The sequence below is a fragment of the Trichomycterus rosablanca genome, chromosome 9 (genome assembly GCF_030014385.1).
Source record: "Trichomycterus rosablanca isolate fTriRos1 chromosome 9, fTriRos1.hap1, whole genome shotgun sequence".
In the NCBI taxonomy this organism is placed as follows: domain Eukaryota; kingdom Metazoa; phylum Chordata; class Actinopteri; order Siluriformes; family Trichomycteridae; genus Trichomycterus; species Trichomycterus rosablanca.
In genome coordinates, this window is record NC_085996.1 from 13,427,689 (window position 1) to 13,445,542 (window position 17,854).

Below are 17,854 nucleotides of genomic sequence, written 5' to 3' on the forward strand. Positions count from 1 at the left end.
TTGCACATCTTAAGACGTGTTTGCAGGAAGAATGAGACCAAATAAAAGCTGAAACACTAAATCACTTGGTCTCCTCGCAGCAGTACAAGGTGGTAAACGCTTTACTGTCCCAACTTTTTCTGGAATGTGTTGCAGGACTGAAATGCAGGAATGGATGTTTTTATGTATAACAAATGTGGCAAAACCGGTTATCATTAGTGCCATTGAGTAATGGGAGGAGAAAGAAACGAAAACACATAGATAGATAGATGGAGAGAGAGAGAGAGAGAGAGAGAGAGAGAGAGAGAGAGCTTCTGGTGAAGCAGAGAAAGCTGAAGTATCAGTGTCTGGTTCCAGCTGCTTCAGAAGCCAGCAAAGCTGATGCTCAGGTGCGTATCGCTTCCACATTCCTACACATACACGCACCACACACACACACACACACACACACACAGAGACGTCCTCTTCAAATGGGTGTCGGCTCGGGATGTGGACAGATGTGCCATACGCACGAAGGCACCGCGTTTATTGTCTACTGCCATTTATTGATTCTGGTGCAGATGTTCGGACGCGCGCATCGTCTGTAGCTCCGTTCATTGTTCCAGCTGCAGCCGGTGCATGCTCCAGGTTCGGGCTGGATTCGGTGGCATGCTGCTGAGCTTCGGTTAGAATTAGAGCATTAGGAAGCCTGTGTTCGAGGTGGATACGAGCACACCGCGATGTGAGACACGGACACTGAGCCGTACAGCTGCGTAATGCGCACTAGATCAGCCGGCTTTCACCTTCAGGCAGCGGCGGCTTGAGAGCAGGGAGCGAGGTGCGCTCTCCGAGGTGCTGAACAGTGCTTCAGGGGGTAAGCAAACCCAAATCTGAACCCATCCACCAAACAGGGACTGGGATATATCTCAAAAAGCTGATGGTATTGTGATTGTGTGCTTTGTTATGTTCTGCAGTTCAGTGTTATGTTTGTAAATGACTGCCAGCATGCTAATTTGTACCAGTCCTGGTATAAAAAAAAATCAATTAAATTATTATTACTAAATGTATTAAATTACAACCACCTTGTTAGTATACATTTCTGCACACAGAAAGTGTAACTATATTCCCTATTTATCTAAAATACATTGGCATGGCTCACAGCAACAAGGTCCTGGGTTTGATTCTCAGGTGGAGCAGCCCGGGTCCTTTCTGTCTAGAGTTCTGTGCATGTTCACCATGTTCATCTGTGTGGGTTTACTCCAGGTGCTCCGGTTTTCTCCCACAGTCCAAAAACATGCAGTCATGTTAATTGTAAATGAGTATGAGTGTGTGTAAACGTAGGGACGTTGTAGTCTAGTGGTTAAGGTACTGGACTGGTTCAAGCCCCACCACTGCCAGGTTGCCACTGTCAGGCCCTTGAGCAAGGCCCTTAACCCTCAATTGCTTAGACAATATACTGTCACAGTACTGAAAGTCGCTTTGGATAAAAGCGTCTGCTAGATGTCAAAAATGTAAATGTAAATGTAAATGTGTGTTTGCCCTGTGATGGACCGGCAACCTGTGTTGAAAGTGTTTTCTGCCTTTCGTCCAGTGATTCAGACCCACTGCGACCCTCAGTAGGATAAAGCGGGGTGGTTAAACAGATAACGAATGAATAAAATACAGTATATTATTATATATGATTTAGACTGCACTAATTAGTACAGAGAAATTTTTTTATAACAAAATAATAAATATACATGTATATCGATACAGTTTATAATAATAAATAAAATAAAATGACAATGAATACTCACATTCTCATTTATAAATATGATAGTTATATAAGTAAGAAATTATTATCATATTAGTCTACTAGACATAATGTATTTTATAAGAGTTTTAAGATTAAGATCCCTTTATTGATCCCAATAGGGAAAATTTGAGTGTTACAGCAGTTCCAGTACAGTAAATAGAGTAAATAAAAATAGAGTAGAATAAAATAAAAATAAAAAGTATAAAAAAATACTACCAATGAAATGCAATTACTATTTTACAGCAGTATGCCAATTACAACCATATGATAAAAACACCATACATTCTATATATAAATATATACATACAGTACGTGTGAAGAATGAAATGTAGAGTCCAGTGCTGGTAAAATGGAGTCTTGAGTTACAAATGAGTAAACTTGTATCAAATTTAAACTCCTGGTCATATTACATACTTTGTAGATTTTTTAAGTAAAAATATTTGAGCACATCCTCTACATAGTAGTAAACTGCAAGTCTTACAGATACTGTTTATTTGCTGGATATTTTTTAAGTTCATTTCATTTTTTACCACTTAATCAAGGTCAGGGTCGCAGTAGTTCCAGCTTCACCAAAATCTCTGAGTAAAATACAGTAACGCAGGGCACCAGTCAATCATAGGGCCTCAGCCATCCCCCTCCAAAACATAGCAAATTAAGTCTGTTTTTGAAGCCTGGCCGGCTGATAAAATTAAAGTCAAACCCTGAATCCCAGTGGTAACAAAATGTACTGAAAGGTCTTTGCTTGATGTAATAAATACAAATTAATTAATAATAAAAAATGAATTCAAATGTCAAATATTTAAAAAAGCATTTAAAACTGGCTTACAATTAAAATCTAAAAATTGACTGATTGCCTAATAAAAATGTAAAAATTCACACCTTAAAATGTAATTCAGAGATTGTTTTCAGATTTACAGTGACCATGACTGGGGAAAAATTAATTTACAGGTTTGTACACAGGTTTCGTATGTCAGAAATGTCTGACTTGGAAAGATGTATTGTTCGAGAAGTAAGTTAGTCTCATAGTTACAGTAAGATTTCAGTAATTGACTAAAAGCTTTTTATAGATCACAATGAACATAGAATTAACTGGAAAGGAAGGGGTAGTTTTTCAAGGCAGAAAAAACAAGCTACATAACTTTTCTAGCCAAACAAGTGTGTGTGTGTTTTGAGTAGGATTTAACCTTAGCATGGCACGGTGGCTCGGTGGGTAGCACTGTTGCCTCACAGCAAGAAGGTCCTGGGTTCGATCCCCAGGTGGGGCGGTCCGGGTCCTTTCTGTGCTGAGTTTGCATGTTCTCCCCGTGTCTGCTTCGGTTTCCTCCCACAGTCCAAAAACATGCAGTCAGGTTAGTTAGAGACACTGAATTGCCCTGTAGGTCAATGGATGTGTGTGTGTTTGTATGTGTGTCTGCCCTGTGATGGACTGACGCTTTGTCCAGGGTGTTACTGTGTGCCTTGCGCCCATTAAAAAGCTGGGATAGGCTCCAGCACCCCCTGCGACCCTAATTGGATAAGCGGTTAAGAAAATGAGTGAGTGAGTATATGTCTGGAGCACAAAATTAAACACACGGCGACTACGTTGATTCATTTGTTGATGTAGAAAATTCTATAATGTCATTTAATGTCACGGCATCCTAATTCCTCATTACTGTTACATTTGACCACAGCTGGTTACTTATACAATCTGGTGCCCACTTACACAGGGTGTATTTGTACTTGTATTGGCAAAAGTAAAATGCTTAAACTCTTGAAACATTTTCACAGTCAGGCAAGCTTTGCATCAGCATGGGTTCAGAAGCTGCTTTCCCCAAAACCAACCCTTGTAAATGCCTTTTCTTTGTCCGTGTATTTAGCAAGAACATACAGTGGAACTGGGCTTCTTTCTTGCATGGCATCCACTAAGTCTATGCTGATGTAAAGCTTACTTGAACCGTTGTAAATTTTACTCCCATATTTCCACAGTTCAATTCATGTTTTTGTGCTCAGATTAAGCCCACACTGGAGCGCTCAGGAGGTGCAGCATTTCGAGCCTGTGAGTTCGAATCTCAGCTCTGCTACATTTACATTTTCAGCATTTAGCAGACGCCTTTATCCAAAGCGACTTACAGTACTGTGACAGTATACAGTCTGAGCAACTGAGGGTTAAAGGCCTTGCTCAATGGCCCAACAGCAGCAACCTAGCAGTGGTGGGGCTTGAACCAGCAACCTTTGAATTACTAGTCCTGTGCCTTAACCACTAGGCTACTGCTACCGGCAGGCTGGGCGCCTACACGGACAATGATTGGCTCATCCGTTGGGTAGGATGCCCATGAGATTCCTCATAACTGATACAATTATGACCTCTGCTGGCTGATCGATGCACCTGCACAGAGACTGGGGATAATGGGGATCAGTGCGTGACTCTCTGTGCGTCAGACTGAGCCCCATATGAACTCATCTTGTGCTAATGAAAAGATGTAGTCGGCTACTGCCCACGTGTCGGAGGGGCCGAGTGTTACTCACGGCTCTCCTTGCTCAGGAGTGGAGGTTAGCAGAAGTAAAGAGGAAGTGACATGTCGTAAGGTGACTGGATATGACTAGATTGGGAGGAAAGGGGGGGGGAAATGCAAAAAAAGCCATTGGAGCAAAGGTTACGCTGTCCATACTCAAACTATTCTGTTAATTACTATAATACTTAGATTACATTTGACCATACAGACACATCTGCCCCCAGAATATGGTAATAGTTTGAGGTTTTATTCACAACCATGGTAAGAGACCACTCTTCCATGTTGGTACACTTGAACTAGTCCTATTTATTCAAAATCACTGCCATGATACATGTGTCTCATACAACTGTATGTGATAGTATTGACCTTGACAGTATTATGTGATAGTATTGACAGATGCCCTCTTATCTCCATGCCTACAGATCACGCCAGCTTTCTTAAGGCCGGATCCAGAACGGATCGACCCCCGCTTATAATCCGGGCTATGTGTACACAGTTGGTACCCGTCACACTGCAAGTTTAAAGATGTGCAGTGTTACTTTGTATCTGCTTTACTCTTTGCTGCTCCCAGCACTGGCCTCACGCGTGTTCCCCAACCCCCGGGAGCGCTCGACACTGTCCCGCGCCGTGGCCCGCTCCGTGGCCCGCATGGACGGAGAGGTGATCATCGGCGCACTCTTCTCCGTGCACCACCAGCCGTCGGCCGAACGGGTAGCCGAGAGGAAATGCGGAGACGTGCGCGAACAATACGGCATCCAGCGCGTAGAGGCCATGTTCTACACCCTGGACCGCATCAACTCTGACCGACACCTGCTTCCCAACATCAGTCTTGGCTGCGAGGTCCGCGACTCCTGCTGGCACTCCTCCGTGGCCCTGGAGCAGAGTATCGAATTCATCCGGGACTCCCTTATATCCATAAGAGACGACTCCAAAGAAGGATCCAAGTGGTGCATTGATGGCACGCCGTCCAACCACCCTCCGCCCTCGAAAAAGCCCATCGCAGGGGTCATTGGGCCCGGGTCCAGCTCCGTCGCCATCCAGGTGCAGAACCTGCTGCAGCTGTTTAACATCCCACAGATTGCATACTCAGCTACAAGTATAGACTTAAGCGATAAGACCCTGTTTAAATACTTTTTGCGGGTCGTGCCATCTGATACCCTACAAGCACGGGCAATGCTGGACATTGTTAAGCATTACAACTGGACTTATGTGTCAGCTGTGCACACAGAAGGTAAGATCTAATTATCTACACATTTATCAATCTGTCTATCCAATCTGTAGTTGTCTGACATTAACATTTCATGCTGTGTCATAATGAGACACAAAAAATAGCTTTGAAATGCTAAATCTGAGAATAATCAGGACCCTCCTTCCCATCTATGGTGAAATAAATGCTAATTTTATTCCATTAGACCGGGTACGAGTAGCCGCTTTTTTCTTAATTATTTGCATATCTAAGCATGACTTAATGAATCAATCAACTTATCCGTGTTTTATGTTAAAACTAATGCATTTTTACTCTGATTCTTCCTCTGATGAGGTGAAATGACCTATGCAGCCTGATCAGTTACCATATTTATCTCTTCACTGCTGAAAATGCTCAGGTTCTCGAGCAGTCATCCGGCGAGACTGACCCATGCCCCCTTCGACAGGTGCGCAGTACCCGACTTCATCTTTTCACCTGCACAAAAGGGTGGCACGGTGTAACCAAAAGTGTCAAACATGATGTTAAAATCCCAATAAACAAACAAACAAACCTGCACGAGGCGAGTTCATATGCGGGTCAGCTTCGCGTACGGAGCCGGAGTCGGGACCTCATAACTGATGCAATTATGACCTCTGCTAGCTGATCGATGGCGAGGAATAATGCGTTGATCAAGGTGTGGCTCTCTGTACACGAAGCTGATCGGCCTATAAACTCACATCTTGCAGGTGAAAATATGCAATTGGCTACTGCGCACGTGTCGAAGGGGGCGTGTGTCAGTCTCGCTCTCCTCAATCAGGAGTGGAGATCAGCATCAATAGAGAGGAAACGTAATGCAAATACAATTCCAGTATCTCTGTTGACTGGTTTCTAAATGGTTCAGTATCTCTGCTGCCTAATTTCTAAATACCCCAGTATTTCTGCTGGCTGATATTTAAATGGTTCAGTATATCTGCTGGCTGATTTATAAATGTTTTATTATTTCTGCACTCTGATTTTTAAATGGTTCAGTATCTCTGCTGGCTAATTTCTATATACTCCAGTATCTCTGCTGGCTAATTTCTATATACTCCAGTATCTCTGCTGGCTAATTTCTATATACTCCAGTATCTCTGCTGGCTAATTTCCCTTTACTCCAGTATCTCTGCTGTCTGATTTCTATATAGTTCAGTGTCTATGCTGGCTGATTTCTAAATGTTTTATTATTTCTGCACTCTGATTTTTAAATGGTTCTGACTAAATTCTAAATACACCAGTATCACTGCTGGCTGATTTCTAACCTGTCCAGTATCTCTGGCTGGCTGATTTCTAAATGTTCAATATTTCTACTGTCTGATTTCCAAATGGTTAATTATTGTTGCACTCTAATTTTTAAATTGTTCAGTATCTCTGCTGTCTGATTTCTAAATACCCCAGTATCTCTGCTGGCTAATTTGTAAATACTCCAGTATCTCTGCTGCCTGATTTCTAAATACCCCAGTATCTCTGCTGGCTAATTTCTATATACCCCAGTATCTCTGCTGGCTAATTTCTATATACCCCAGTATCTCTGCTGTCTGATTTCTAAATACCCCAGTATCTCTGCTGGCTAATTTCTAAATACTCCAGTATCTCTGCTGCCTGATTTTTAAATACCCCAGTATCTCTGCTGGCTAATTTCTATATACCCCAGTATCTCTGCTGGCTAATTTCTAAATACTCCAGTATCTCTGCTGCCTGATTTCTAAATACCCCAGTATCTCTGCTGTCTGATTTCTAAATACCCCAGTATCTCTGCTGGCTAATTTCTAAATACTCCAGTATCTCTGCTGCCTGATTTCTAAATACACCAGTATCTCTGCTGGCTAATTTCTATATACCCCAGTATCTCTGCTGTCTGATTTCTAAATACCCCAGTATCTCTGCTGGCTAATTTCTATATACCCCAGTATCTCTGCTGGCTAATTTCTATATACCCCAGTATCTCTGCTGGCTAATTTCTAAATACCCCAGTATCTCTGCTGGCTAATTTCTAAATACTCCAGTATCTCTGCTGCCTGATTTTTAAATACCCCAGTATCTCTGCTGGCTAATTTCTATATACCCCAGTATCTCTGCTGGCTAGTTTCTAAATACTCCAGTATCTTTGTGGCTAATTTCTATACACCCCAGTATCTCTGCTGGCTCATTTCTGTATACTCCAGTATATCTGCTGCCCAATGTCTAAATACTCCAGTATCTCTGCTGGCTAATTTCTAACCATCCAGGATCTCTGCTGTCTGATTTCTAAATAGTTCATTATTTCTGCACTCTAATTTTTAAATGGTTCAGTATCTCTGCTTACTAGTTTCTAAATGGTTATTTATTTTATCTTCCTAATTCCTATATACTCCAGTATCTCTGCTGGCTAATTTCTAAATACTCCAGTATCTTTGCTGCCTAATTTCTAACCCGCCTAATATTTCTTCTGGCTGATTTGTAAATGGTCCAGTATCTCTGCTGGCTTATGTCTATCCCATTTAGTATTTGTGCTGTCTGACTTTTAAATGGTTCAGTATTTCTGCTGTCCGGTTTATAAATGGTTCACTGTATCTGCCATCTGATTTCTATTTGGTCCAGTTTCTCTGCTGCCTAATTTCTATATACTCCAATATCTCTGCTGGCTGTTTTTTAAACAGTTCATTATTTCTGCACTCTGATTTTTAAATGGTTCAGTATCTCTGCTGACTGGTTTCTAAATGGTTAAATATTTCTGCTGCCTAATTTATAAATACTTCAGTATCACTGCTGGCTGATTCCTAACCCGTCCAGTATCTCTGCTAGCTGATGTCTAAATGGTTAATTCTTTCTGCACTTTAGTTTTTAAATGGATAAGTATTTCTGGTGTCTGTTTTCTAAACGTGCCAGTATTTCTGCTGTCTGATATATAAATGGTTCAGTATCACTGATGACTAGTTTCTAAATGGTTAATTATTTCAGTTTCCTAGTTTCTATATAATCCAGTATCTCTGCTGGCTAATTTCTAAATACTCCAGTATCTTTGCTGCCTAATTTCTAACCCACCTAATATTTCTTCTGGCTGATTTCTAAATGGTCCAGTATCTCTGCTGGCTTATGTCTATCCCATTTAGTATTTGTGCTGTCTGACTTTTAAATGGTTCAGTATTTCTGCTGTCCGGTTTATAAATGGTTCCACTGTCTCTGCCATCTGATTTCTATTTGGTCCAGTTTCTCTCCTGTCTGATTTCTAAACGCTTCAGTATCTCTGCTGTCTGATCTTAAAACTATACACTATCCCTGCTGTGTGATTTCTATTAAATGTTAGGCTGTTAAACTGTGTTCTGTTAAAATGTCTGGCTGTGTGATTTTATCCTTTTGTTTTCTTTCTTTTTATTTTAATTAATGTCTACAATGCCTCACTTTTCTTAGTAATGCAAAGAAAAAAAGGAAAGGGTACAACAGTAATGAGCCTTTTCATTACCTGAGTGCAGCGTAAAAGTATGATTTAAATCATTTAAGTATCCAGGCTTATTTTTTTATTATTATTATTATTATTATTATTATTATTATTATTATTATTATTATTATTATTATTATTATTATAAAGCTTTTATTTATGTGTATGACAAATTCAAAGAATTTTTTTTACAAATAATAGTTATTTTATCAAAAGCAACAATGGAGCCAATTAAAAACAGTATGTCCCATTAAACCTGACCAGTTTGCTAGTCCCTGCTGCTGAAAAACATTAACCTGACACTTCCAAAACTCAACATAATAATAATTATTATTGTTATTGTAATTATTATTATTATTGTTGTTATTATTGTTATTATTATTGTTATTATTATTTTTGTTATTATTATTATTATTGTTATTTTTATTATTGTTATATTGTTATTGTTATTATTATTTTTTTATTGTTATTATTATAATTATAATTATTATTGTATTATTATTTTTATCATTATTATTATTATTGTTATTATTGTTATTGTTATTATTATTATTATTATGGTTATTATTATTATTATCATTCTTATTAATAATATAATAATAATAAAACATTATTATTGCTATTAAAATTAACTAATAAAAATTAAATGAAAAGGTATGCAAAACAAGTCTAGATCAAACCACAGGCAAGCACAGATCTAAAGAAGGCAAAATTATTATTGTTATTATTGTTATTATTATTATTATTATTGTTATTATTGTTATTTTTATTGTTATTATTATTATTATCATTATTATTGTTGTTATTATTTTATTATTATTATTATTAGTATTGTTATTATTATTGTTATTGTTATTATTATTATTGTTATTATTATTATTATCATTCTTATTAATAATATAATAATAATAAAACATTATTATTGCTATTAAAATTAACTAATAAAAATTTAATGAAAAGGTATGCAAAACAAGTCTAGATCAAACCACAGGCTAAAGAAGAAGGCACAAAAAAATGGAGAAAAAAGTGGAGAAGCTTACAACCACACTGCCTAGATCAGGCTGCTCCTGTTATGTAAGTCAATCAGCTTGGAGGAAATGTGTTATGACGTCAAGTGAAAGTGAAACATTGTCTTAAATCTAAGCAGTATGTGTGGTGTACATTAAACAGTCAGGTAACACCATCCTTACTGTAAAATAGAGTTTTGGAAACATCGGGGTTAATGTTTTTCAGCAGCAGGGACTAGCAAACTGTAAAATAACCTGTAATATCTAAGTCATTTTTTGAAAAATTTAATAACATACTTTAAAAAAAGCTTTATTATAAAATGTTCAAGCTATTTTATGACAAGCCTGGGGATTAAAAGATGACTAAAGCCCGTACAGATGAAGATAATAGTGCTCGCTTTTTGAGCCATTAAAAATAAATGCTCGGGTAAGGTCAAGCAAAACCTGAACTTAAGTGAACACATGAACTCAGACAAGGCTAGACACAGCACCAGCAGCTGCACTGCCGGCATTGATGCTGCCTGTTACCCCTAGCAACAGGGATGCTTCGTGATTGCATTAATAACCCGGACGGATTTAGATTTGTCTGACTCACTTAAGCATTTTTATGGCAGCGTCTTAATAGGCATGAGTTCACCGGCACTTTAATTGGCATTTGGTCAAACAATTGGATGGTGTAATTGTATCCCTGCCGCATAAATGGAATCTAACAGTGCAATAAATCATCAAAGCATCAGAAAAGGGAATGAAATGGAATTATTTCTGTAATGTATCTTTGTAAATCGAATTAGTTTAGGCCACGCTGTTAGAGATTACTTGGAGGTCAAATTGAGAAAACAGTGGTGAGAGAGAAAGAGAGAGAGAAAAGCAAAGGCCATTGAAGAATGAAGCCATTTAAATTGGGAAATACACCAATAGACGCTTGAAGAAAATCAAGTCATACCATGGAAGCCTCTGAACCTAATATAAAGCTCACTTTTTTATCTATTTTATTTATGCATTTCTTCCCATTTTCTCCCAATTTAGCATAGTTAATCCCTGATTGCAGTCGAGGTGGGTATATTGCTGCTCAAGCCTCATCCAACCCGTGCACAGCCCTTAGCGGAACCCTTTCTCACCCATGCATTCTGCACAGGCGCCTCTTTATCTGCTAATCAGGGTTCTTACACAGCGTTTGAAGACCGCACCCACATAGTCCGGTCATCCCACCTTAGCAGAAAAGTGTCTGCTACAGGCACTGCCAATTATGTCCGCTAGATGGCGCCTAGCCATCTGAACCAAGGAGTTCAGAATCTCGGCGCTGGTGTGCTAGAGGAATAGCCCAGTGTGCTACCTGGGTGCATATAAAGCTCACTTGACTGTTGACAGTGTCACCTATGTTCCAACAGATCAATTCTTTGCTCATTCTTCAAATAGGTCTAACCATCCAGACCAATGTTCTAGGATTTCTTCCTGACCCTGGCATAGAGAACACTGTTCCCTGCATTTTGTACTTACAGTCACTACTCAGAAATGACTTAAAGTGACATCTTTGCAGGGGCGTAACTACCACAGGTGCACTAGGGCCCATGGCAGGGATGGGAGCCTCCACGACATGAACTCAACCCCCACTGCACTGTTGCTCCCATTGGCTGCACTCGGTCATTATTATTATATTACAATATTGTAGCAGCAATATGTGAGTGACATTCAGCTCAGCCAATCAGAATGCAGCACCCGGTTTATACATGTGCGTTCGGATGTTCTGCGGTTAGTTTTGTATATGAGACTCGCCGTATGGCCCCAGCATTAAACCAGATAGGTAGTTCGGGTGCTGGAGCTAGGTGTTGTAACGCTCACTGAAGTCCTGACTAAACAGTTCAAGTCTTGTCTTCTACCTTGTCACACCTCCACCACCGCACACCAGTAGCATCCCTGCCGGACGGATGGCAGAGCTGGAATTTAAACTCTCAATCTTTCGGTTGATATTTTAAAGCTCTACCCACTAGGCTACCACTGTCCCAAAATGCTCATGAAGCACAGGTGTTTGTCAATTAAGAGGGAGCAACACATCAATCATCTGCACCTCTGTGCCCCCTTTGTTGACCAAAATAGCAATGCAGAAGGACATAATTGTTAATGTGACTCATTTATAATGTGAATTCATTCAACAGATGAGCTATGTTACAATTTGTGTGGCCGACACTAGTAAATTAAATTAGGACTGATGTCCATATTTGGTCAAATAGTGTAGAAGCAAATATGAAGTGTGCTGTATGTATATTTTAGACCAACATTTTGACTTCAGTTGTACAATGTCAGGAATAAAAGGAACCTTACATTCCAGCATGTGCCACTTGAATAATTTATTGTAAACAAAACACTATAATAAGTGAAGTGGACACAACAAACTGTGTTTGGATTTGTCATCAGGGTTCATAGTTCATATTCAAGTCACACAGTGCTCTCAGACTTTAGCCCAGGACCATACAATCACCAGCTCTCAGGGCTCTTCATGATTAAAGAGTTATCCAGAGGGCATGGAGTCAACAGCGATGACCTCTACACTTGGTGCTGCACCAGTGTTGTACTGAATTATGCATGAGGCTGGGTGCATTTGTCCTGTATCAAGCACCACAGAGTTTAATCGTTAATAACTTCCCATCCAAAGTGCATTTTGTTACATAAGTGTATAATAACTGAAGGTTCCTAGATCATAATGTCTCAGTTATCACAAAATGTTCATGTTTTTATGTTGATCATTCCAGTTTAACATGACTGCCATTTACATCTTAAATGCTAGTGACCATGTTTCCATTTGGTGTCTCTTTCAGTTGCCTGTTTCCATCAGTTTTGTGTCTTCCATTGTCAACTGTCATCCATTTCTAACCCGGGGTTCTGGCTGCTTTGGCTCTGTTGAGTCACTAGAGGTTGTATGCTTACTTAAACCATTCATGATTATACTGTATAAGTCTTGTGTATTTTGGAAACGGTTCTTAACCTTCATCGTTCTGCATGCCAACCCAGGAAACTACGGTGAAAGTGGTATGGAGGCATTTAAAGAACTGGCAGCAGAGGAAGGTCTGTGCATCGCTCACTCCGATAAGATCTACAGTAATGCTGGGGAGAAGCACTTCGACCGTCTGCTGAGGAAACTGCGAGAGCGTTTGCCCAAAGCCAGAGTGGTCATCTGCTTTTGTGAAGGCATGACTGTACGCGGCCTCCTAATGGCCATGAGGCGACGGGGCGTTTCTGGAGAGTTTCTGCTTATTGGAAGGTAAGATAACAAAAATCTAATACAAATATAATAACTAAATCTTACTTATGGTTTGTAGAATGAGAAAACAAATAAAGCCAAATGAAAACCAGCCCATTCTCCTTCTTGCCCCCCGAACCCTCTTGTTTTGACCCCTCAGATCCCTCTCTTTTATTTTTCTTCTACTTTATACTCAGTTGTGAGTGAAAAACATAAAACCATTTTGACCCTCCTCACAGTTAAATAGTAGCCCTATTATAATTGTAATAAAATTTTTTTAACAATAACAATAATACTACAGTATAATCACCATTATCAGTATTATTATAACTGTTATTATGACTATTATTACATAATAATAATAATAATAATAATAATAATATGATCATATTTATTAGAATACCTGTTATCACCTTGTTTATTATTATGATTATTATCATATCTAATATTACACAAAAATGATAATGGTTATAACAATAATAATAATATGATCATATTTATTAGAATACCTGTTATCACATCATTTTTTATTATTATGATTATTATTATATCTAATATCACAAAATAATAATAATAATAATAATAATGATAATGATAATAATAATAATAATAATATGATCATATTTATTAGAATACCTGTTATCACATAATTTTTTATTATTATGATTATTATTATATCCAATATCACAAAATAATAATAATAATAATAATAAAAATGATAATAATAATAATAATATGATCATATTTATAAGAATACCTGTTCTCACATTAGTTTTTTATTATTATCATTATTATTATATCTAATATCACACAATAATAATGATGATGATGATGATGATAGTAATAATAATAATAGCAATAATATCAATAATAACAATAATATCAATAATAATAATAATAATTATTATTATTATTATTATTATTATTATTATAATATGATCATATTTATTGGAATACATGTTATCACATTATTTTTTATTATTATCATTATTATTATATCTAATATTACATAGTAATAATAATAATAATAATAATATGATCATTTATTATTATTATTATTATATCTTATATAATATAGTAATAATAGTATAATCACATTTATTTGAATAATTATTATTATCACTTTTATTTTTATTTATCACAATATTTTTAATTATCACAAGTATTATTATTATTATTATTATTTTTGTAATTATTATTATTATGTAAATGTGGGCTTAAATTTCTGGTGATATTAGATTAGGAAGCCAAGTTTAACAAACTGCCGTCATGAATTAAATATTCAGGTTGCTGTTTAACATAATTTTGCTGCCAGCACAATACAATACAATGCTAATTAAAACATGAAGCAGTGATCTGTAAAGTGTCTCTTACAGGTATTTATTTAAAAAAAATATAAAGGTGATATTTAATATAATAGGTATCTATACATCTATTTATTTTTTGTAAATACACAGTAGTTACTAATTTGATGCTTAAAAAGCATTGTGAACATAGCTGGTACAGGGGCAATCAGGTAATCCACAGGTAATCTGGTAAATATGTAACAAGTGATGCTATTAAAATTATACATGTATAAAGGCAGCATTAAAAAAGACTAAGTAGTTTAAGCAAGGATGAGTTGAGGTTCACAACCAAACAATTTATGCTATGTCTACAGTGCATAACATTATTAACAGTTTAAAGAATTCACAGTCATCTCTAAGCAGGACCAAAACCAATAGTGAATGCATCATGTGGCAATTAAAACAATAATAAATGTATTTAATATACGACCATTCTACAACCATGCTGTCCTGCATGCACATCTGTCTTCATGCTATTAAAATATACATTTAGACAGACTATATTTGGGCAAGCCAGGCAGTTATGAATGGATGGGCACAGCCCCTTGAGGCATGTCAGCAATGAAGGGATGGCAGTATTGGTATGCTACAGATGAGAAGCTTTAATAGTACTACATTTTAATAGTGGTTCTACTGTATAATGCATCTGGTTTATGAATTAAAACCAAAATAGTTGCATATTTAACTAAAGTTGCATAAAGAATTTGATTTCTGTAACTCCAAGAAAATACACTCTTTTATAAAAAGGATGCAACTGAATATTAGATCAAAAGATACAGAAGTCTCCAAGTAAACTGGTAAAGATTCAAAATCCTGAGTGCCAATGTTGGCTTTTTACCATTAATTAAATACCGTGATGCATCTACTGGAGTATGGAAAAATGCCGAAAGCTCCGCATTAAAAATTGAATCTGGCAACATTTCCTTTACGTTCATTCCAATTTGTGTTGCTGGCAAAATTAAAACATATACACTGATCAGCCATAACATTAAAACCACCTCCTCGTGTCTACACTCACTTTCGATCAGTTTCTCTACATACTTTTTTAACCTGCTTTCACCCTGTTCTTCAATGGTCAGGACCCCCACAGGACCACCACAGAGCCTACCTAGGAGTAGATGTAAAGTCAGAGACGATCGCTCATCTATTGCTGCTGTTTGATTTGGTCATCTTCTAGACCTTCATCAGTGGTCACAGGACGCTGCCCACATGGCGCTGTTGGTTGGATATATTTGTGGTTGGTGGACTATTCTCAGTCCAGCAGTGACAGTCTGATCCACTCATACCAGCACAACACACACTAACACACCACCACCATGTCAGTGTCACTGCAGTGCTGAGAATGATCCACCACCCAAATAATACCTGCTCTGTGGTGGTCCTGGGAGAGTCCTGACCATTGAAGAACAGCATGAAAGGGGGCTAACAAAGCAAGCAGAGAAACAGATGAATAAGTAACAGATATGCTGTCAAGACTAGGTATATCAGAAGTATTAACAAAAGATCATGGCTTTTGGTTTTGAATCTGATGTCCAGCAATCTAATAGTCAGATGTCCACATAATTCTGGCCATATAGTCTACCAGTCTACCAGTGGCGTCTTTGGCACAGAAAGTCTGATGGGGGCATTGTATAGGCACTGTCCCATTGGGCAGTTTCTGAATCGTCAGTAAAACTACACACAGACCTACTTGCTCAATGAAAGTCACAAATACACATTAACATTAACAACTTGCTGTAGAGCAGGGGTGTCAAACTCATTTTCACCGAGGGTCACATTTGCATTGTGGTGGCCCTCAAAGGGCCGATTGTAACGTATCCTGCTGTGATAGCAGTCTGCCTTTTAAGTCCTGGACAATTTGTTGTATTTCTTGGAGGCTAAATTCTGTGTTTGGTGTCAAAATGCCAAATTTCTACTGTATATTTATAATGTATATCTAGATTTATATTGTACTCCTTTACCACAGACACAGCCTCATAACACAAGAGATGTACCGGTTTCTCTTCTAGAAGCACAAACTTGTATTCACTTTTCCCATGTATTATTAAATTCTCTTCCTTCTGCTTTAATTTTCTCTTCTTCTATTTAATTTTAAGATTATTTGTGAATATTTCTCAACATCGCTTGTTGGAATGCGGTTACTTTGCGGGTCACAAAATCGGCATGCATTGTGGGAGATGCAGTTTATGTATTTTAAGGGTATTCTAAGACAATCATACGTTTTTTAAGCTCCCGCGAGCCACATGAAATGATGTGGTGGGCCGGAGGGCCTTGAGTTTGACATTACAAATCCAAAGATGTCAAGAAGTAACGATCATTGTTGATTGCAACTGTAATAACACATCCAAAGCAACATTTCAGAGCACAGAAACCCAATGCTTTCTGTGCCTTAACCTACTGCCAAAGTAACACGCCTGTAATAATTTACAACACACTCACCATTGCTTGAAATGAAAAGATCTGGGCAAACTTGTCCCTAACCTTACTGTCAAAGTCCAGCAGCTCATTAATACATTCATTTTTTATAATTTTCTCCCCAGTAAAAACAATTACAAATAATTGTCAGCTTGATTTATTATATCGCCTTGCTATAAGTAGTGGCTAACACAACTGTGATGACTATACCTAGCTGTGTAGCAATGGCGGTGCTTGATGTAGGCCTCATGCACCACAGCTAATTACTGAAAGCTTGTTGAATATGCCTACTGTATTTTTAAACTTCTCACTTGGTTGGAGAAACGCTGAGGGGCCGGCCCCATGCTCACCAAATGAAGTGAATTGCTAGAAAAAGTACTGGCATTTACGTAACCCGACAGCAATCCGACAGCAATACCCCTGTCATGTACAACCCCTAATGTAGAGTCACGTCTGATATCTTCATGATCAAGGTTCATTTTTTAACACTTTTCTTGTTTTTGAGTCAATTCAGCTAATCACCACACGTTGACAGCAGGTCAACCCTGATCAGATAGAAATTAAATCAGATTTGAGCATTTTCCCTGCTCTAATTAATAAATCAGACATTATTTCCTATGAGCTTTGTCAGTCTCTCGAGTGAAATATGAACACTTCAGATTCTGAGTGGGATCTCTGCTCAATGTTTAATGAAATCTCTTTTTACAGCCAACTGAAGCAGCGCTCCTTCACAATCCAGTGATATTTAATTAATAGCTCATGTTTCATTCACAGAGTCAAGTCAAATTTAAGTTGAATTTTATTTGTATAGAGTTTTTACAATGTTGGTCTTAACCCTTTGATGCACAACCTGGGTCAAAAGTGACCCAACTGAGTTTTTATTTTCTACATCTTTGCAATAAATTAATTTTGTCATTCAAGCTTCCATGAATTTCTCAATTAACTTGTTTTTGATAATCACAAATC

The 17,854-nt window shown here is 37.8% G+C and overlaps 1 protein-coding gene across 3 annotated transcripts in view; it reads left to right on the top strand.

Moving 5' to 3' along the window:
* Positions 1–328: 328 nt before the first annotated feature.
* grm1a (glutamate receptor, metabotropic 1a) overlaps positions 329–17,854 on the top strand; it is a 48,982-nt gene continuing 31,456 nt past the window's right edge. For 2 of the 3 annotated variants that reach the window (XM_063001156.1, XM_063001158.1), the window contains exons 1-3: positions 749–832; positions 4,668–5,476; positions 12,899–13,148. In XM_063001156.1, coding sequence (XP_062857226.1) covers positions 4,771–5,476; positions 12,899–13,148 — 956 coding nt within the window. In that variant the 5' untranslated portion in view covers positions 749–832; positions 4,668–4,770. Of the gene's footprint in view, positions 369–748; positions 833–4,667; positions 5,477–12,898; positions 13,149–17,854 lie in introns of those variants that run through there. The other variant, XM_063001157.1, reaches the window with a different exon arrangement.